We start from the raw sequence: 22,144 nt of genomic DNA on the forward strand, positions 1-22,144 counted from the left end.
CTGACAGGAGTCTTCACAACAATCCAGCGTTGAACAGCTGATCTCCTCCTTCTGATATACCAGCTGGTCTGATGAGGCCCAGGTGTGCATGATCCGGGAGGGCGTGGGCCAAGGGCGTGAACCCGCCATGAGTTCCGCCCCGGCAAAACATGGGAGGGGGAGAGAGATTGCTGATCAGTGCCTTGCCGACCCCGCAGGTCGTGACAGAAAACTGGCAACCTCTGAAATGGTTGTAATGGTGTAGAGGAACTTTATAGATTAAGAGCCAGTGGAATCACAGAGGTGACGTTGTTAGCTAAAAAAAAAAAAGGGTTTAAACACATTGCAAAAAACAGCAGATTTCTTTATATTATTACTTGATTGGTTGGTTGCGTCGGTACTGATGAGAGATATTATTTGCCTTTAGATTAAAGAACTGGACTTGAAAGAGGTGACTGTCAGATAACTTAAAAAGCACACACATCCTCACATGAGATTGAGGAAACGAAGGAGAAGACAGCTTGCTACAATGTTTTCATCACCATAAGACACCTGCTGCCTTTAATCTGACAATTGAAGGTAAAGTTATATCAGTAGAAGCAGTAGAACACTTCTTTTTCAGATGAAAGCAACTTTACCCATGTGTCATGAAGAAAAGGACTTTCCATATGATGAGAAAGAAAAGCCATGGAAAACTCCAAATATCAATTGAACTGAATTCATAACATTTTTTTTCAACTTTTATCAAAGTGGCAACTTGAATGTTCATGTTTGACTAATACAGTATTCCTGTGAGTTCACCTATAAAAAATGCAGACATTTTTGTTGAGCAGACTTGATTTCAAACCCAGCAGCTTTCAAATGAGTAGCAAATGCATAACCTACTACATTATTAAAGCATCTAGCACTGGACAAATAAAGTTTACTTACGTTGCTACAGCTGTATTTAAGGAACCCTGATTAACGGCAAGGGTAGCATGGTGGCAGAGTGATTATCACTGTTAGCAGTTAGCACCTTTGCCTCACTCCAAGGTTTGACTCCACCATTTGGCTGGGACCTTTCTGTGTAGAATTTACAGTTAACTCCCCAGTCCTCTTTTCCACTAGTACTGACTCTGCTAGTTTTTGCTCATTTTCTATTACAGTTTCACCTCATATGCAACACAAATACAACAACGGAGGATGCTGAAGCAATAGCATACCTGCTGCTTGGTTTTGTCAGACCCAGGGACCACGTTATGTTTTGTGCAGCTATTTCCCTTGTTGCCATGTTTTGTGAAGGAATTTCCTTTGACTGGGGGCCAGTTTGACGGGCCAATTGGAGGCAAGTAGTCACATTTTTGGACAGACTCAGCTCACTCTGAATCCCAGCTGAGCCGGTATAAAAAGTACCTGGTATCAGGTACTACCACCTAATGGAAAACCCTAAAATCCAAGCCAAGCTGAGTTGAGCAGGTACTGGTGGATAAGAGGTATTTGGGTATTCCAGTTTGTTTGGTGATTCTGAATTGCCCATAGGTGTGAATGTGAGTGGAAATGGTTGTTGTCCTCTCTGTGTTAGCCCGGCAACAGACTGGTAACCTGTCCAGAGGCTACATAAGTGTTGGTCATCTTTCACTTCTTACACACTTTGTCACAGTCTTTTACAGAATTATTTGTGACAGGCTTTTGTGTTAGTGTTCAACTTAATTCATCCTTTGAACTAAAGATTTAAGTAAAGAGTCAAAAACATTTTCAAGTAATAGTTGTCAGTTCACAAGTGGTGCATGTACTGTTGGCTTGTAACAACACTGAAATCGAAATGATTTTTCACAGTTAAGTGAAAATACATCATATGGGATTTATTTTTTTGTTCATGTTGCAGTCATAATTAACCCTTTCGTGCATGAATTATGACAACCTCAATCCGGATTTTTTTTCTTAAGTATTTTTATTTATCTTTAGTAATGAAAAAAGATTTCTGAACTTCAATTTGTTAAACATGTACTTTTCAAAGAGCTTTTTACATGTCCAAGTGGTAAAAGTCTATCATTTATACACACACTGACACCCCAATGAAGGCATCGGGAGCAACTCAGGGTTCAGTACCTTGCCCAAGGACACTTTGGCATGCAGACTTTAGCATCCATGGATCAAACCACCGATCATCCAATCAATAGATGACTTGCAATACCTCCTGAGGCAAAGCCGCCCAACATGAAAAATTGAAGTATCAACAAACATTATGACCCATCAATCAACAAATTTGTATTTCAAAGGCCAAAAGGATGTGGATTCTGCAAGGTGTGTGTATCCATACAGTTCAGCATCACTCATTCCATCCTGCGTTATTGCAGTCTATTGCAGACAAATACGAGAATTGTATCAGTAAAATCTATGCTGCATCCATGTGGGAGATTTGTGTTCAGTCTCAGGTTGCCATCCAGGACATGCCAAAAATACAAGTGACAGTTTGGCATGTTTTGTGAAACATGGGCCTACATCATATATACACATATACGCCCCAGAATAATTACTCAGTACACCGTATTCCCCATGGACTTCTGCTGTTTCTTGTACATCAAGTCTTACAGTAGTAGACATAAAACACATACTAGGCATGTATGAAGTGCATATGGATATTCTTTTAATATTATTGGAAATAAAAATGATTATTGTTACGTACTGGCACAGGCAGCATGTTATTATTTGCTTCAGATACGCCTTGCTGTCCTGAATGAAATGTTCAGTAACATAAAGAAAAAGAGGGAAAAAATAGAGAAAAAAGTCAGATAAGTGGCTATAAAACTGTCAGTGCTTTGATTTATTTTTCTGAGCACCTGATGATTTGTTTCAGAAAAGCTGTGCGACCCAACTGCCTTGCTGAGGCTATGTTATATGTTCTGTGCTGTGATAACTCGACAGCCACTTCCAGGAGTCTGTAAGTCATTACGTAGCTCCTTGTTTAAATAAATACTCGAGTAAATGAGCTTGCACAAAAGTGGGATTTTTTGTTTTGCTTTGTTTTTTAAAAAAGCAATTTAGCCCTAAAACATATATGTCCCCTGTGACAATGATGTTGCTCACTGACTTGGTAAAATCAGGAATAGATCCACATGAGCTAGGAAACTGTGTGTTTTTATTCCACCATACATAAACAATACAGGTCTGCTAGGGAGGGTTGGGGGCGGGGGGTCTTACCACAGGCCTCATTTGTGTTCATCACACTGGCTTGTGCATGCTCACAGAATGGGAGGTTTACAAAAAAAGACTGCAGAAAAGGTTTCAGTCTCAGTGTCAAAATATAAAATAATTATTATCTAAATGTTTCACATTTATTATATTTTGTCATTATTTATAGTTTGATGTGTTTCCTGTGAAGACCCCACTTTCATGTTGTTGTTGTTGTTGCTGTTGTTTAGTAGTTAAAAGTGAACAACCGTGACGTCCAATCACAGAACAGATCAGGTTTAAGAGTTTCTCAAACTGACTGGAACTGGGGAAGACTTGTTTCTCGTAACATTCACCTCAGTACAGGAACAATTGCTGTGGTGCGGCACTTGATATTTCTTTGTGGGATGAAATTGTCTTGTTGTGGTGGTGATGCATATTGTATGTAACAAAAAAGATCTTAGTCACAGTAAGAATTCATACGTGAAAAAGACACTTTCGACAGAAATTAATGAACTAAAGCGACCCTGTTTGCGTACTTCCTTATGTTCCAGTGGGATTTTAAGAAGGAGATATTTGTTACCCATAAAAGAACTTTTATTCCAACATCTTATCTGGAATGTGTGTAAACTTGTGGTTATGACTTGAGAATGGCAACATACAGGCCTTTTGTTTCCTAACTTTTAACTTTTCCAGGTAATAGCCACCGTGACGGTGGGGGATGCTGACTGACTCACGGCCATATGAGTAACATGAGTCGTGATTTTCGTTGGATAATCCCTTTAGGATTGAGAGGAGCTACTGTACAGCTCACAGCCCTGGCTCTGAGTTCTGTATCGCACAGCACTGCCTGCTGGTGAAATGTATGAACTGCATCTGACGATGACATGAACGGTCTGAAATTCTGTAACATCACCAAGTGTGGCTCACACGTGCTTATGTGCATGTCTTGTACCAGGGGTGTCATTTCCAGGAGGGTTAGGGGGGTTATGACCCTCCCAATAATCAGACCCAACCAATACCCCCCCCCCCCCCCCCCCCCCCCCCAATAAAATTATGAATTAACTTGCATAAATAGGCTGTTGATTTTCTTTACTCATTTCAGGTATTACCAGCAAAATAGTTGCATGTTTAATCATCTGGGAATTTACCCAGATTTATTTATTTATCTAGACAGGGATCTTGACCTTTGATCTTTTAGTAATTTTTATACTATGTAACCTCAAGTTGTAATATAAAATGAATGGAGAGGGGGTTCCAGCCAATGTTAGCCTCTCTCTCTCTCTCTCTCTCTCTCTCTCTCTCTCTCTCTCTCTCTGGAGTTTGAATGACTTTGGATGAGAGACTCCCCACCCACCCATTCTCTGAAGTTTGAATGAGTTTGGATGAGAGACTCGCCGCCCCCCCTCCCCCACCCCTTTTTTTCTCTTCCCCCATCACTTCTCCGTCGCTCCTCCTTACACACACCCCCAAACCTTCCCTCCTATTAAATCAACACGCCAATCTGTTGCCCGGTAAAAGGGGTTTGGGAGCCGCAGGAGCCATAAAGGAGGGTCCACACACACAGACATACTCGCACACATGCACACACACCCGTCTGGAAGGAATTAGACAGCTGAAACAGCGGCAGAGAGACTTCTGTGCGCTCTGTGTAACCTGGATGCTCGGAGGAAACTCTAGAAAAACTTACCTTAACGCCCCTTAAGACAGGAAGAATACAAAAAAAGCTCTGGCTCATATTTTATTGTTTGCTGAAACTTTTTTGTTTTTTTTAAAAAAACTTTTGAATGTGACTGAAGCTGCCAAAGTTGATGCTTTATCTTAATTTTTTTTTTTCGTTTTATTAAGAATGAATGAAACAGGCGTTGATGGAGAAGAATATTTATCATATTTTTATAGTCTATGTTTTATTTATACTTTTTTATATGAATGATGCCAAAGCTGACTGATATGATGTTTGGTTTTGGACACCAGAGATGCAAGTGACTTGGAAAGGCTGCAGACAAACCGTTAGAAGTTAGAGAAGACAAGCAATCCCGGTTGTCTTTTTGAAGCATCCAAACTGAGCACACATACAAAGGACTGGCACGACTTTTTTTATTATTCTTTTTCCCCCTTTAAAAAACAAACAAACAAACAAACAAAAATAGGCTTATGAGGACCATTTTAAGCGGATTCATGAGAGTCGTCGCTGCTCAAGCTCTGTGTCTACTTTTTTCCTCTGTGGATCGGGACCAGAGTCCCAGAAGTTAGACGCATCCTTTCTCAGGAGGAATCAGAGGACAACAGCTGCTTCAAGGTAGGTGGCCGGTGATCATTTTACCAAATATTTTACCACAAGCCACTAAATCATTCATAAAGTGGTTTAGAACATAATTACGCGCAATCAGTTTTCGTGTGCGCGTGTGTGTGAACGTGATGATGCGCCAACTCTCTAGCAAAGTGCATGCATAGAGCTTTTTTTTTTCACGAGTTTGTTCAGCGTGTTTGCTCCACAAAGTGAGTGATGCTAAAAGTTGGGAGCCACAGCAAGAAGTGCTGAAACTCAGTTTGTGTTTCATTTCATGCTATAACACTACAAAATACAGGTGTAAAAGGTTTAATATACTAAGCTTTTATCTTCTGATCAGTCAAATTAATGACTAGTCTTTGTTGTAAGAGTGATGCTAGCCTGAATATAACTACACTGTGACGTTACCGGTCACACGTCATTCGTTGAGATTTTTAAGCCAATGAGAAGACTGAATGGGGACTGTTTCAGCGTGGCTTGTGGTAGGGGCGCGTAATTTGACGCCCAGTGTGGAGGACTAACATTTGCATGCGTGTGAATAGCTTCTTGACCAGCCTTCAGCTTTTGGACAAGTTAGCCTTTGTTGATATCCGTGTTCTGTAAAAAGTGGTAACAGGCACATGCCTTGCTGAAAAGTTTTGCAGTTTATTCATAACCTCCTAACTTTGAACTTAAACAAAACCAGAAAAGCTCATGTGAGATATCACGTGGTCCATGCACCTAAGTTCTGAGCATTGTTGTCCCCTTGCACACCCATCACACGCGCACATATACACAAATGCTAATGAACATCTGTCACACTCTCCTTGACATAGTCTCTTTCTCCATCCACCTACTGAGTGTGCACAGACCGCTGTTGGGTCCCACTGTGTTGCCCACACACCATGTGTGAGTAAGTGGACAAATATTACAGCTATTTATCCAAAATGTAGAACTTTTCAACCCACAAGCAGAATCTCCTTGCTGACTTGGATTATCTATTTATTTTATTGATTTTACTTTGCATTGTGCTGCTCTCACAATGCACCCTAACTCTGTGGTGATATCCTGCATATTTACTTGTAAGAAGAGATGATCAAGTGTGTCCAGTGTGAAAAAATACTTCCAGGATGACTTGTGGATTAAACTTTTTGCGCAGTACTTTATTAGCAGGGAAACTGTAAACTTCAAATAAATGCTCACTGCTCATTTGCTGTAGATTTGGAGCATATGTGGACCTTGTGCCCATGTCAGCATGTATTCAACCTAATACCCATGTGGTGTTCCTAATCTCAGTCCTCCAGGGAATTTCTTTGCTGAGTGCAGGACTCAGTTCCCAATGAGAAAGACAATACGACTTTAGTGCTATTAAATGAAATACTCTGTGAATGTCACAGTTGTCCACTATAATGACAAAGAAGTTTTTAAAACCTTTTTGATGTCTGAGTTGCATCAGTGCTCCAGCATGCACTCCCACACAGCACAAAGAGCATTTTACTATTTAAGAGAAGAAGACTTTCCATGGCTGGCCTCCATTAAGGCACACAACAAGTCTCACGTGCCATTACTTCTCCCAGCAAGGGTCTTTTAGTGTAAAGAGCCATGGGGCTGGCAGGGTACAACTGTTGATCTTAGAGGCGCAGCCCCTCCCGAGCCGTACCACTTAGCTCATCTACTCTGTGTTAATACCAGTTTTTTTCCAGGTTCCTTCAGTATACTAACAGTAAAGCAGCACTGCAGCCAGCCAGTAAAAGTGAAAATTTGGATGTCAGTTAGATTCTCACTACCTCACGCTGAGTCACACAGAGTAGGTTTGATGCCAAATCTAATTCATATATCCAGCAGTTAGAGTGTACCATAAAGTAACAAAGGCCCCTTACAAAGCAAACCGGGCAGGAGCAGCTCACAAAGTGGCTCTTGTTAATGTTATTTATATTTTCTGTATATCTTCTGGAAAGATGAGAGTGACAAACTGACAAAACGTTTCATGGAAATCTTCGTGTGATTCTTTCTTCCTTTTTTCCCCTTAATAATTATAAAGTTCTTTTTAATTATCTTCTACTTGAGTGTGATTATGAGCCTCTGTTATCTTTTAGCCACACTGGGCTGTGGTTTTAAAGAGTGCTATTAATAGAATTTTCCATCCCATGGAGGTGAAGACATTTATTTAAGGGTACTGCTGATGGATGGATGTCTATTATCAATCTGATAAGGGAACTGCTGGATCGTTGGATGATACAGAGAAACAGGTTGTGTTTGTAAAAGAAGAGCTTTCAATGATTTTTTGCATTTTTTTTCACACAAAGAAATAGCTTAAGAAGGAGGAATTCCATACTCAACCTCATCTCACTTTGGTCTCTTGGAGTCTGCCACAGTGATGTAAGTCCCGTGCCTCAGCTGGCAGTGAATGCATCCAAGTACAGCACCACGCCTTCAATGTCCTGGCCCCACCCCATTTTCAGTGTGTGCCACCCATTCATCTCTGAGCAGCTTCATCCCAACTTCACCTCCTCCCCTTTTCTTCCTACTACATGGATGAATCAAGGTGGAAAAAAGACACGCCTAAATACCAAACGGCATAGTCTGGCTTTGAAACAGAGAACACATTTACCTCAGTGTTGTATTAAATCATGTATATAACAACATCTGTTAGTGTAACAGTGTAATGAGATGCTAATTGCGTGATGAAGAAACAGTTGCAGTCTAGAAGATGCTTTAACCTTTTGCTGCTTTTCAGTTATGGCCCCATCACACCTGATTCTGCCCCCAGAAAGAGCGAAGAGAAAAGGAGCCTTGTCACTAAATTAACATAGTAAATAGACATGGAGCAGCAGCCCAGCCTTGAATGTGTCAAGTACGTCTAGCCAAAGACTGCAGCCAATTCTCAAGTCTCTCCCCGCCGCTTCCACTCTTTTGCCTCATCAGCTTCTCGGGAAGATGTGACCCTTTGCTGCATGCTGCTATGTCTGTCATGAGAGCCAGCTCCACGTTTAATGTTTAATTTTACAATCCCCCGTGGCCTTTTCTAACCCTGCAAAGTTCTTAAACACACACTGACAACCTAGTGTATATATAAAATCATTATCTGTGATGCATATCTCTCCATTTGTACATGCGTGTTTTTTTTATTCTTGGAAATTGTCAAAGCACATGAGATTTCAAAGGTGTGTATTACCTCAGCAGGTCTGGTTTTTTATACTAAACTGATATAAAATGTACTATTATTTTTTCAATGGATCCAGAGACTCCTCACAAAAACCCCAAATACCATTAATCTGTCTTTATTAGCTCATACTTATCTGGGCTTCATTGAACATTGTCATGAAAAATACCATGAAAACTGTTCAAATCCTTAACTGTGATTCAGGTCTAGATTATACCAGCCACAAGTGTCAGCTTGGGCCCCCAGCATATAATGTTTGATTTGTTATAAGTACTTATCCAGCCAGAGCTGCTGATTTGTGAATGTTACACTTCCAGCAGTGACTGCTGAGATGTAAAGATGTGAGCTTTATGTTATCTCAGCTCCACACAGACCAGCAGGCTGTCTTTCTTTGGCTCCACTTCACTGTTATACTCTGGGCAGCACACACAGTAATTACATACACACTTGTGCAAACTCACACAGATATGTAGTTTTAGTGTATGAAGACACACACACACACACATACACACACAGAGTCTATCAGAGTCTTGCGTTTCTATCAGAGGTCTTGAGCTGGAACCCTGCTGAAAGAGCTTCAACTGCTCTCATGTGAGTTAAGTCAAGGCATCTCTTTCTGCAGACAGCCTGCATACACACTCATATTCTTACACACACACACATATGCCTCATGCTGTGTATATACACACACAAACACGCACACATATGCCATACATTGTGACATTAGTGATAGATTTGCACATAGGTACATATGGCATTCACATTAAGCAGCCTGTTCTTCATATCTAAAAGCTCTCCCTGATGTAACACGCATGCAATTTATTATAACATGTGGTGATTTTAAGATATTCATTATATTTGAAAACCAAAATGTGTCCCATATTTTATTGCGCACAAGTAGCACTCATATTTTAATTGGTGATTGAGATTTATTGTCGGTTCTTTGTGGCCAAAAGAATGAACAGAATGAAAATATGCAGTATTGTGCAGAAGTCTTGAGCCACTCCCTTGTTTCTATGATATGCAAAGGAAATGTGAAATTGGAGCAGTGATTTATTGAAACATGCAAAAGTGTGAATGGAAATACAGTATGTACAGTATGTAAAGCAAAAACAAAGTTTGTACAACTCGAAAGTCAGTATTTGGTACGACCACCTTCAACACAGCCTGAACTCTCTTAGACAAGCTTTCTTGTAATTTCTTTAAGTAGTCTTCAGGAATATTTCTCCAGGCTTCTTATAGGACATTTAAAGTTCTTCTTTGGATGTTGGCTTCCTTTTGTTCCATTCTCTGTCAGGATGATCCCACACTGCTTGAATAATGTTGCGGTCCAGGCTCTGGGGAGGTCAATCCATGACTGATTCCATTGTGTGGTTTTCTATCTAGATATTCTTTTACTGCATTGTTTGTTTGAGATTGTTGTCAGGCTAAAAAATGAAGCCAATCAGACACGTTCCAGATGGTACTGCATGGTAGATCAAAATCTGATTGTACTTTTCTGTGTTCACATTTTCATCAATTTTGACAAGATCCCAAACACCACTGCCTTAAATGCAGTCCCAAACCATAACAGAGCCTCCCCCGTGTTTTGGGTGTTGTACATCTGTACTACTTCCTCCATACATATCAATGCATAATTTAAACCAAAAATGACTGGAATTATCACTCCATGAGTGTAATCTGGCATACATCAGCCTTTTCTTCCGTTTTACCTTCCTTAAGAATGACTTCTTGACAGCCAACCCTTCCACTGAGGCTTCAGATTTGTCTCTCAGGTCCTGTGTCAGGAATTTGTTGTAGGTAGTTTTCTAGCTCTGCCAATTCTTCTTTTGCCCTTCATTCAGTTTCCTCAAATGTTTTAAGGGCACACTGCACACCAGGCAGTCAATAGCTCATCATCATCTTGTTCCTGTAAAAATTTTATTATGTAATACTATTATCACTGTCAACCTGTGTTGTGTTTGCAGGTTTCATAGATTCCGCTAAACAAATCAGAAGAAAAGCATTCACACTGGTCAATAAACACTCTCTCTTGTTAGGTGCCTTTTTGATCGATTCAGAGGTCAGTGTTTATTGTTTTAATGTACAGGTCTAAATACTTGGCTAAAAATGAGTGAAAAAGCAGCCAATGTCCAAACAGAAGCATTACAAGACCTTAAGAGCCCTGAAGAACTGTTGCTCAAGACCACTTTAAAAAGTATGAGATGTTAAAGAAATTACAAGAAGGTCTGGATCATTGAAAGAAAGAATTTAGAGGTGGCTCAAGACTTTTGCGCAATATTGTAAACATGTCAAACCAATTAAATGCAATGTTTTTTTCTTGGCATTGCAAGTAACTTGACTCTATGTGTAGCAATGTACCTTCTGTATTCGGTGAACTCCTATCATCCCTCTGAGCACCAGCAGATCAACAAATTCACTTATTTACAAAGTCTGTGCAATGTTTGCACATGGTGTTTCCTTGACTTTTCCTGCAGGGAAACTTTGATGTTCACATTTGATTTACTCAGTGGCTCCACCTGAAAAAATTATTGGATGGATTTCCATCAGAATGTGTGCATGTAGTGAGCACGTTTTGAACAAAATAAACCATAGTATAGTGATCCCTGAATTTTAGTCTAATATTGTCATGAGGTCAGGATTTTGATTTAGCATACTGTAGCATATTAATATGCTGTTTCATTCAGAAGCAGAGGAAGATGCAGGCACAGTCTCTCATTCCTGTTACAGCTAAATAGTTCAGCGCCTTGCTCATTTGTACTGTAAGAACACTTAGAGTAACGGGAAGGCAAGACACTCATTGATTTTCCTAAATCATATTTTCAAAATAACAAACTCACAAACACAATGAGATTTCCCTGTCACTACTTTTTTGTTATTTTATTTTTTTTACTGTTGCTGTAATCCCAAACAAATCCACGTGTCTCAGTTTAAAAGAACAGCCAGATGCACTTTTTCCAAGGACCCAGTTTTTTTGGGTCAACTTAATCTATCCATTAATTTATGTAGTCATCGCTTCATTTATCTACTAACTCACCATGTACATCCATGCAAGACTCAACATTACTGTAATGTTATCTCTGAGAGAGAGCCTGTGGGAGTTTCACTCAAGAGACTGTTAATAACGTCAGAGTGAGACTGCTCAAGCTTCCAGCCCAAGGTCACCACAGGGCTGGCCACGCATACACACATGTACAGCAAAAAGGACATAATGGCGATGTTCTAACCCTCAAGTGCCAAGATGTAACAACAAACAGAAAGCTGGAGTGATATCATCTTCATGTGTTAATGACACCCTCCGCTTGCATAGATAAATGCTCTGGACAAACACATGAAGATACGCGTGCTCACCAACCAACGTGACATCATTTACATCATCCATATGTGGATGACATCTCCACTGTTACAGATACTGCTCTGATTAAAAAGGCTTTATCTCAATAAGAACGGGCCAGAGTTTGGCCTCACTTTAAGTCTGCAGTTAATCTGTCTGCAGCCTGAGCTGACTGTCAACCCGACCTCTGCGCTGCACTACACACCCAAAATGGTGTATAAGATCCTGCAAAGACCAGATCATTGTAGCCAGCAGCAATGGTTGCATTACTGTGGACTTGACGTTTTCCCACATCACATTTACATGCCATGAGCCTAGCCTGTCGATGATGGATTTAATATCCTAGTTTTGATTTTTACTTTCATTCCAAACATTAAATCAGAGCAAACAGATTGTATCATTAAAGTGCAGATCATTAACAGAAAGTCAAGGAGGAGCAAACACTGACGACGGTTCCTGTCCTTGTTATCTTCAGTGGTTCAATCAAGTTCATTTTGTTTTCTCCCAAAGCCCAGTTGATGAAATGTAGAGGTGTACATTTGTCAGTCATGATGTACTTTTAAGCTGACAATGAAGTGCCCCAAAACGTTGTGTTTTGTTGCTGCACTCATGCTTACTCATAATCAGTGGTTGAGTTCAAACAAAGATAAGACATGGATACAGGGCTTATAAAGCATTATAGACATTCTCACACAAGCTGAAAGAGGCCAAAATTTAAATTTGTTCAATTACACAAACACACACATGCAGTGGTACAATAAGCTTTTATATGTGCATTTTGGTGTATATCTGTGCATGTCAGGGGTCTTGTAAAAGATGGCCTGACGTTAAAACCTTTGCCACATGCCAGAGGAGGTCCGCTACACTGATTGTGGCTTTCTCGTCCAACAGTCAAATGAACAAAGCATTATGTCTGAGCCAAAGTGTGTGTTTGTGTGTATTCTTCTCCATGAACACAACCTCTCTCTCCCTGCTTCTGCTACTCCCTCACTGTCTTTTACTTTCATTTTCCTAATGTCTCTCAAGATGCATCTGCTTTTCAGCTAGTTTAACCAATTTTCTTAACCAACTTTCTTCACTTTCTCTCTTAAAGATTCTCCATGCTATCTTCGCTTTCTCTGTGTATATATTTTTTTCTTTCTCTCCTTTAGTCGTCCCCTCCCTTCATCTGTCATGTGTTTAGGTGTGGTCCCAAGAACTCTCTCCAGTTCACAAACATCACTCGGCCTTGTATACGCTTCTTTTGATCATTTTATTGTTGTTCTGACTTGTTTCCCTTGACTTGATTAAATGTACATGTACAAAATGCGTGATATCGCAAAATATTTTTGGTCACTCAATGAACAAAATGGCGCTAAATGCGTCTAAATCCTAGATGAAAAGTTTATCCCACAAGAGGGAGCCCTACTGAAGGTCAGCATACTTTGACCTTCATAATGTCAAAGGTCTTTTCTCTCTTTCTCTCTGTTTAACAGAAGTCATTTCCCTGCAATGCTCTCTACACAAAGATTCAGAGAGAGAGAAGCACGCGTGCAGCAATAGAAGTCTCTTGTCTTCTTCTTCCCATAAAGATATAAACAGATGACATCACAGGGTGGTCCGCTCTCTGCGTTGAGTCAAAATGAGCCACGCTGAGTGGGTCTCCGTTGGTCTGCCAAACAGATGGCGGTAGCAACATAATGAGGGTTGGAAACAAACTTCAGGAGTTTGTGCAAGAGGATGCAGACGCAAAAGCATCCTCTTGCACAAACGCCTCTCTTAAAAATATTGAATATTCATGTTCTAGGTCAGAGTTTGTCATACTTGGTCTTTGACCTTTGCAATGTGTCCCCAAAATACTGTGGAAACCAATAATTTTCATTATAGGCTACCCCACCACCACGACCAACATTTAGCATGTGCTTAGACCTTGATGGTTGGCAGAGGCAGCCAACTTGTTGGTTAATTAGGTCAAGAAATCTTGTAACGTGTGGCCACCCACACTAAAAGAGAGTTGGAACAATCGGCTACTCACAACTGTCTGGCATTTAGGGGGATTTGGGGAAGGGGAGGAGGTAGGGAGAGGGATGGGGCATAAAAAAGGAGAAAGCTTACAGCAGTCTGTACCTGGTTTTGTTGTGTCAAAACATAAAAGCTTTAGTGAAAAGTACAGTGAAAATGGTTCCAACACTCTTGTTTAAGTGATTGTATTCACTTTAACCTCCTACGACCTGCCGTCCACATATGTGGACATCACATTTTCGGTTATTTAGACCAAAATACTCAATTTTGCTCTACAACGGCCTGATATCCACTTACGAGGACATTATACTGCTACTGTTCTATCAAAATTTTAAACAAATATCCTCATATGTGGCTCTCATTTTTCTTACAAGCAAAAATTAGGTAAAAAAAATCTGGTAATTCTTTGTTTTTACATTCATCAGGACCTAATCATCCCAAAAATCAAAGAGAAATTAAAAATGCATGCCGTGGAAGAGTTCGGGTCTTAGGAGGTTAAGAAGGTCATTTACTTGGACCAATTGAGTATAAAAGGTTACAAATGTTTCACTGTGAGTTGCTGTCAATCATAGTAACATTTTCTGCACCACTGTTACTACATGTAACCCTTTTGTTTTTGTCCACAGATGAAGTGTAAAAGAGGCCTCACTTACCTGAGGATATTTGGGACCACCATGTTCGGCGTGTCTCTCCTGGTGGGCATCTCGACAGCCTATATCATGGGCTACCAATTTTTCACTACAGCTCAAAATCACCTATCTTTTGGGCTGTATGGTGCCATTTTGGTTGTTCACCTTATTATCCAGACCCTCTTTGCACTCCTAGAACACCGTAACATGCGGCGCTCCTTAGAAACACCAATTAAACTGAACAAGTCCTTGGCATTGTGCATCGCTGCATATCAGGAGGATGAAAACTACCTAAGAAAATGCCTTGTGTCAGTGAAGAGGCTGACATATCCTGGTATCAAAGTTATCATGGTGATCGATGGAAATTCAGACGACGACTTGTACATGATGGAGATTTTTAAGGAGGTCATGGGATCGGACAGATCAGCCACGTACGTGTGGAGGAGTAATTATCACAGCAGAGGACCCGAGGAGACAGATGAGAGCTACGCTGAGAGCCTTCAGCAGGTGTCCAGGGTTGTGCTGAACAGCAAATGTGTGTGCATCATGCAGAAGTGGGGAGGGAAGAGAGAGGTCATGTATACAGCCTTCAAAGCACTGGGAAGGAGCGTGGATTATGTGCAGGTAAGTAGTTAAATCGCTTAAAATCAGTTAATGCAGGTAATGTGGAAGAACAATAGCCCCTTAAATAAAAAAATAATGAAATAAATTAGAAGATTAAAAATACTGTACAACAGGTGTAATATTACTTTGTGCCTGTGTGTGTCTTTGTAGATTTGCACGCATGCACACACAGAGCTGACATCTGAAGGACATAGTGAAGAAAGAGAAAATGTAAGCTACTGTGGGAGATGCAAACTAGGCAAACATAAGCTGATGATAGAGTGAAAGGGAATAGAACGAGAGATGGCTGGAAAGAGAGGAGGGGAGGCTATGCCAAGCCAAATATGGGGTCCACAAAGAGTCTTTTGTTTTGCTTTTTAGCATGTGCACCGTGTTGTGAAGTGTGGCGTGAAGGAGGGCAGCAGTAGCTGATGTCTAAGTGTAATAACAGATCTTTTTCGCAGGGCGTTACGTCATCTACAAATCTGTATCAAAGAAAGGTTAGAAAGGTTAGCATGTGTTTGTCTCCTGTTCAGAAAAATTAAAAACAATCAAAGATTATATTTGAGTAACACAGACCTAAGGACTAAAAGCCTGATAGCTTTAGGAAAACTAAATTCAATAGTGTGTTTGGCTAGCGACAGTATGTTGGTGTGGCTTAAAAAATAAACAGTGGCTAAAGACATTAACTGCTTGGTAAAGCAATATCCTGCAGGCACTGACTGTTAAACGTGTCATGGGCTCTTGTGGAGCTGTATAGTACTGTCATATTCAGGAGCATAAAAGTAATTAAAAATAAATGGAACCTTTCTCAGTTCAAAATACAAAGAGGTTTTGATCCTCCAGACTTACTTTGTCTTGTATTAGCAGTAGCTAACAATGGCAAATGTTAGCTATCATATCATACTTAATGAGAGCTTGTATTACTGTCATATGATATGTAACCACATTGTGGTGTCATATAATTCAGCCACAATAACAACCTTTCAAACTGTGTTTACCTAAAGAATAAAAATTACTTGAAGGGTGGTGAGGTCACATGGGTTGAACCAACGCTGATGACTTCACACCTTTTCCTGAATCTGCTTGTTAATGCTAAACAGTGCATGAAAGCTACTTTCCAATGAAAGTGTTTTTCTTTCCATGACTAAATGATTGCGTTTAAAGTACACAGAATATTTTGTGCGGGCATGCTCTGTCAAGACTTTCTCTGTTTTGTTACCAGACGCTCAGTCTATGGCTTTAATGACGTTTCAGCATTTTTAGTTAGTTTTGCAATTCCACAGATCTGTTGTTATTACGTTTGAAAAGCAGATACCTCAGGCTAATTCAAAAACTCTTGTGTCTTCAGACTTAAGCACAAGTAACAGTTCTTTGTCCAAAATGCCGAGTATCATTATGTCATTTTCTTCTGTGATGTTCAGTTGTTAGTGCTACAAAAAGCATTGTGATCAAAGAGTAAGGCTCAACTGATGCTTAATTTATGTAACAGCATCAAAATGATTCAAACGGGTCTGTATAACAAAGAAGGGGACTTTGAGAATATGAACTCAGAGCTATAATGCTGTCTAACACCTGCAGCTGGCTTCAGCCTGCCAAAAATCATTTACTTCACAAAAAGTTCAATAGACCTTACTGCTGCACTGCCAGCAGTCATGCCAATACTTTTCAACCTTAGAAACAGGAGGGACAATGTTTCATGCCTTTTCACTTTCATCAGGCTCTGCCTTTAACAGATGTATTTTGTTAAAAAGGACTGGGCTCTAGGTTTGTTTTCATCACCTGATTTTGTTGGTCAGGAAAATTACCATTTATAGAAGAAAATAGGGAGAGCAGAAGAACAACATTAGAGCTATAGTGGGTGGTGAACAGAGTTGAAAGCAGCCCCTCTGGTCTTGGCTGGCGGAGATTATAAAGTGGCCATATTGAGCATTTATGTGTTTTGTTGGATGCATGATATCTTTTTTTTGTGTGTCATTATGTAAATTTTTTTTGCTAAAACACAGTTAATTTCTTGATTAACTTGTGTTTTTATGTAGGTGTGTGACTCTGACACCATGCTGGACCCAGCATCATCAGTGGAGATGGTTAAGGTTTTGGAGGAAGACCCTATGGTGGGAGGAGTTGGAGGAGATGTACAGGTAGTTTTCTTAAAAGTTCTGTGAAATCTGAATCTTCTACATCAAACATACAAATTAGGATGTTGTGCTTTAAACTTCATACTTTTTGTCTCTGCTTGTCAACCTACCTGTAGATCCTAAATAAATATGAGTCGTGGATCTCCTTCCTGAGCAGTGTTCGGTACTGGATGGCTTTCAACATTGAGCGGGCTTGCCAGTCCTACTTCGGCTGCGTTCAATGCATTAGCGGGCCTTTAGGAATGTACCGGAACTCTCTCCTGCATGAGTTTCTTGAGGAGTGGTACAATCAGACCTTCATGGGATCCCACTGCAGTTTTGGGGATGACCGTCATCTCACGAACAGAGTTCTCAGCCTCGGGTATGCAACAAAATACACTGCACGGTCAAAGTGCCTTACAGAGACACCAATTACATATCTGCGGTGGCTCAATCAACAGACACGATGGAGCAAGTCATATTTCAGAGAATGGCTGTACAACTCCATGTGGTTCCACAAACACCATCTCTGGATGACTTATGAGGCTGTGATCACTGGCTTCTTCCCATTTTTCCTCATCGCCACAGCGATCCAACTCTTTTACCAAGGAAGGCTCTGGAATATTCTTTTGTTTCTACTCATTGTGCAAGCAGTGGCGCTGATTAAGTCATCATTTGCCAGCTGCCTCAGAGGTAACATTGTCATGGTGTTCATGTCATTTTATTCTGTACTGTATATGTCAAGCCTGTTGCCAGCGAAAATGTTTGCAATAGCAACAATCAACAAGTCTGGATGGGGGACTTCTGGGAGGAAAACAATCGTGGTGAACTTTATCGGTCTGATTCCAATATCAGTATGGTTCACTATCCTTTTCATTGGAATTTTATACACAGTAGTACAACAGACTAGAAAACCCTTCCCCGACTCAGAAAAGATTGTTTTGATAATAGGGGCAGTGGTCTATGCAAGTTACTGGGTTATACTGTTGACATTATATACAGTGCTCATAAATAAATGTGGGAAAAGGAAGAAGGAAACACACTATGATATGGTGCTGGATGTGTGACTTACAGACTACAATCATGATTTCCCAATGAAACCGGGGGTTTCTCTCACACATCATCTTGTTGTTATACAAATGTATTTTAGCTGTAGAGCAGCTCTGGAGGCAAAGTGAGGTCAACTAAAATGGACAAAGAAATAGAAATATTTTCTAGACTAAATGCCAGTGGCTGTGACCATAGCATCCAGGATCCTTGTACATCCTCAAGCTAGCCATTTGACATACTCAAATAAGGTTTAGCTGAAGATCAATTGGTTTAGGCTGATTAGCTAATTTGGATAACTCAGAATGGCAAGATTGTGTTTATTGCATTTGGCAGCAAGAGCGCTAGGCTTTATAATTTTAGCTACCTCTTACCCTTGTCATTTTCACTGGGCTTCATCTAATATTAGCAACTAAGCCAATAAAACTGGATTCTTAGATGGGATTTAACTTGTCCAGTAAGAATATTTTCCCTCCAGAGCACTCTCTCCAGTAAATGTGTTTTTTTCTCACTTAAACTAAAGAACAAGTTTTGTGTTGCCTCCGTCAAATGAAAGCCTAAAGACTGCCCGATTGTCTCCAGTCTCAAATGACTGAACAACATTGACAAAAATCTACATTAATAGTGATAAAAGGTATTGGTAGAGGCTATCACCAGGGCTATATAATTAGTGTAATTGTACCACATACACAGTGTCTAGTCTGTGTAGATCTCATAAATAGATAGGGGTGATCTATTTTACCACTTCAAAACTTACAAATCCACCTAAAGTTATTTCACTCAAGTTTTTTTTTTTTATTGCCACATGTTCAAGTTAAGTGTACCTTTTCAGTGTTTTAATCTGTTTTGGAAAGAGCTACAGTATCAATTTATGAAGCCAGAAGGAGTGTAGAAAGGGCTTTGAAATGGAAAGCGGCTTTCTTTCTTTCAATGCTCTCATGTCATATGGGAAAGATGCAAACTTCCTTGTGCTCTTCACCTGTTACGGTTTAAGGGAGCAAATATAACATCTGGAATTGCCGAAAGAATCAGATAGCCAGACTACTTTGATTCTTATGTCAGCAACAAGAAAGCACTTGGTTGGAAAAAGGTTGGGTTGGAATATAACCAATGGACTGGCTGTTTAATGTATGCTCAATGTGAAAACATATCATCACCTAATGTTGTGGTATATTTATTATTATTCCCATGTGACATGACTGCAGTATTTTTAGTTTACAAAGTGAAACTGATCACTGACCAGCAGAATTTATATCTGTCTGATCAGGCGACCAGGTGATGACCACAAGAGAGAGATGACGTATCATTGCTGCTGTGACTGTTTTACTTTTACAGAAACAGTGACTTTTGTTTTTTCGTCTTTTAACAAGGTTTATTTTAGATGTATGTTGCAAAAGTGGCTAAAACACTATTATTGTTGTCTTTCTACCAGTATGAATTTTAACCACCAAGCAAACAAGATGGACAAGTTCCAGCCCAAAGATTTTGTGACATAAGGATAAAGTGGTTACATCTCTAAGCTGCCTTGCATTCTGTTCACTAGCAAGGGAAAAAGTAGATGTGAGATTATGTTAGTGTCTACTGGGAATAGTACTACCTGATCATAGGAATGTGAATAAGGGCAGTTGATAGTAGGAAGCAATATTTTGGAATAAGTCCAGTGTTTGCTATAGACCAGAAGCAGACATGAATTTACAGTCATGTGAAAATGTAAGTATGTCAGATTAATATTGTTGTTATTATTATTTGACAAGCAACCACTTGATCTTCTTTGAAAAGGTGGTAAAGTTCAAGAACACTACAAAGGAAAGTTACTTTTTCAACAGGAATGTCAATGTTTAATATCTTTTTAAGGAAAAAGCATTTCCTTTCACATTCACTTGCCACTCTTATACCACTCTTACGTGAAAAAAAAAATCCTCAACGTTTTGTCAGAATTACAAAGATATTAAATGTTTGCTTGTTCAAATACATTAAAAAAGGCAACAGTTTTCATGGGATGTACTTACTTTTTTTGACCATAATTCATATGCACTTTTACGTCTCTCTCATCATTCTGCGTGATGCTTGACATAATGAAGATTAAATACCTCAGTGGTTCTCTTTGCATTGCATCAAGGTGTCAGAGTGCTCTCCAAAGACTGATGCATTCTGATGGTTTCACGTAATTTATGATCTGTTTGTGATATGATGGGCTCCTTTTTATACACAGTACCTTATTGAGGCGAAGCTGGATTTTTTATGCCGTGTCAGCCCTTTGCTGTAGCCGTGTACTTATTTTACTATGTATTTCAATGCATTTTTATATATAGACATTTCCATTCTATTTTTGCTTAGCTACCAAAGATTCTTTATTTTCATTCATTTTTGTAAGAAAAAAAATGAAAAAATGTATTTGTGTGCTTTCAACTGTTCTGACAATGACTTGTATATCTGACCAAATAATGTGAAATTTTGAGCTGGGGGGAGGTTCTGCAATAGCAACAATTTAAAAAAAAAATGCAATCTGTAGGGATAAGTTATTGATTTCGAGAAAAGTGGTGAACCTTTGTTTTTTTTTACTTTGTACTTAGATAGAATGCAAAATATTTATTGAAGGCTGTTCTGTGGTTTGTAGGATTTTGTACTTAGATGTTTTCTGGTATCCATCCAACTCTGATTGCTCCATATGTCCACACAGGAAAAGCAAATACATCCTGACAAATTTCTGGTTAACACAGATCATATGCAAACCTAACTGATTTGAAGTATTTAAAGAATATAAAGCAATGCCTTCTCTACAATAAGCAATAAAGCCAAGCAGTCTGAGAACTTTCATCCAAAATCATTTCAAAACCATTTGCACAAATTTTTTATTTTAAGGTTATGACGTGCCTTACAGAATGATGACAAATGAAATATCAAGTGGCATTTTTACACAATTTTAAAGTTCGCATTTTTTTTCCAATGTGTATTGAATGAGACTGACAGTTAACCTACAAAAATGTTTTCATGTCAAACTAGTCATGGGCAGTGTTATCGTAAAGCACTTTTGTGTCGTGCCAAATAAAAAAAACTATTCTTTTCATTTGCTGTCAAGAGTTTTTATTAATTAATTATTATAAGCCAAGGAGTTGCTTGTTAAAAATCAGAGCATAGTCCTCGTTTCCTCAAAATGTTGTTCTCTTATGATACAATTGTCATTGTCAGTATTATCAGGCTGTCCTAAAAACTCCCTGAAAATCCTTCAGTTGATCCAGGATTAGATTTAAAATCTTTAACCTCACTTACAAAGAATTTAATAAGGAGGGCCCATCTGCTCTTAAACACCTAATAGTAGCATATCACCCTAATAGAGCACTTTGCTCTCAGAATACTGTCTTACTTGTAGTTCCCTCTCTGAGCCTGGTTACTAGAGGTTTCTTCCTGTTAAAAAGGAGGTTTTCCTTTCCGCTGTCGCCAAGTGTTTACTCCTAGGATGTCAGCCTGCACACCACAAAGATTGTGTGGCATGACACAAGACGTGATGTGAAAATCATTGTCAGATAGCCTAAAAGTGACACAAGCGAAGCGTGGAGCAGCCTTATGCTCCACACAGACAAAAAACAGAAAAAAATCAGTGTTTATTATGATATCAAATCATGTTACTACAAATTTTATTATTTATAACCTTTATTAGGGGAATTTATTTTGTTACAGCAGAAAGTGGACAGCGCAAACCTACAGTAGCAAAAATTAAGAAAAAACATTTGAATAGGATAAGATAATAAGAATAAGATAATGTACACAATAGAATAGAATAAAATACTATATACAACAGAATAAAATACAATGTTGTCAGAAAAAGAGAATTGCACTTAGTGTTATTGCACA

General features: G+C 39.4%; 1 protein-coding gene across 2 annotated transcripts; it reads left to right on the forward strand.

The window, feature by feature from the left end:
* The first annotated feature begins 4,636 nt into the window (after nucleotides 1-4,636).
* has2 (hyaluronan synthase 2) lies at nucleotides 4,637-21,359 on the forward strand. 2 transcript variants are annotated; one of them, XM_082551443.1, is made up of 5 exons: nucleotides 4,637-5,428; nucleotides 14,523-15,149; nucleotides 15,300-15,359; nucleotides 17,168-17,269; nucleotides 17,383-21,359. In XM_082551443.1, the coding sequence occupies exons 2-5, from the start codon at nucleotides 14,523-14,525 to the stop codon at nucleotides 18,310-18,312; spliced, it is 1,719 nt and encodes a 572-aa protein (XP_082407569.1). In that variant the 5' UTR covers nucleotides 4,637-5,428; the 3' UTR covers nucleotides 18,313-21,359. The 2 variants fall into 2 exon arrangements, with proteins under 2 accessions (XP_082407569.1, XP_082407570.1); XM_082551444.1 differs by lacking the exon at nucleotides 15,300-15,359 and having other exon boundaries at nucleotides 4,638-5,428.
* Nucleotides 21,360-22,144: the final 785 nt, after the last annotated feature.

The sequence above is a fragment of the Aulonocara stuartgranti genome, assembly GCF_965226115.1.
Source record: "Aulonocara stuartgranti genome assembly, chromosome: 11".
NCBI lineage: Eukaryota > Metazoa > Chordata > Actinopteri > Cichliformes > Cichlidae > Aulonocara > Aulonocara stuartgranti.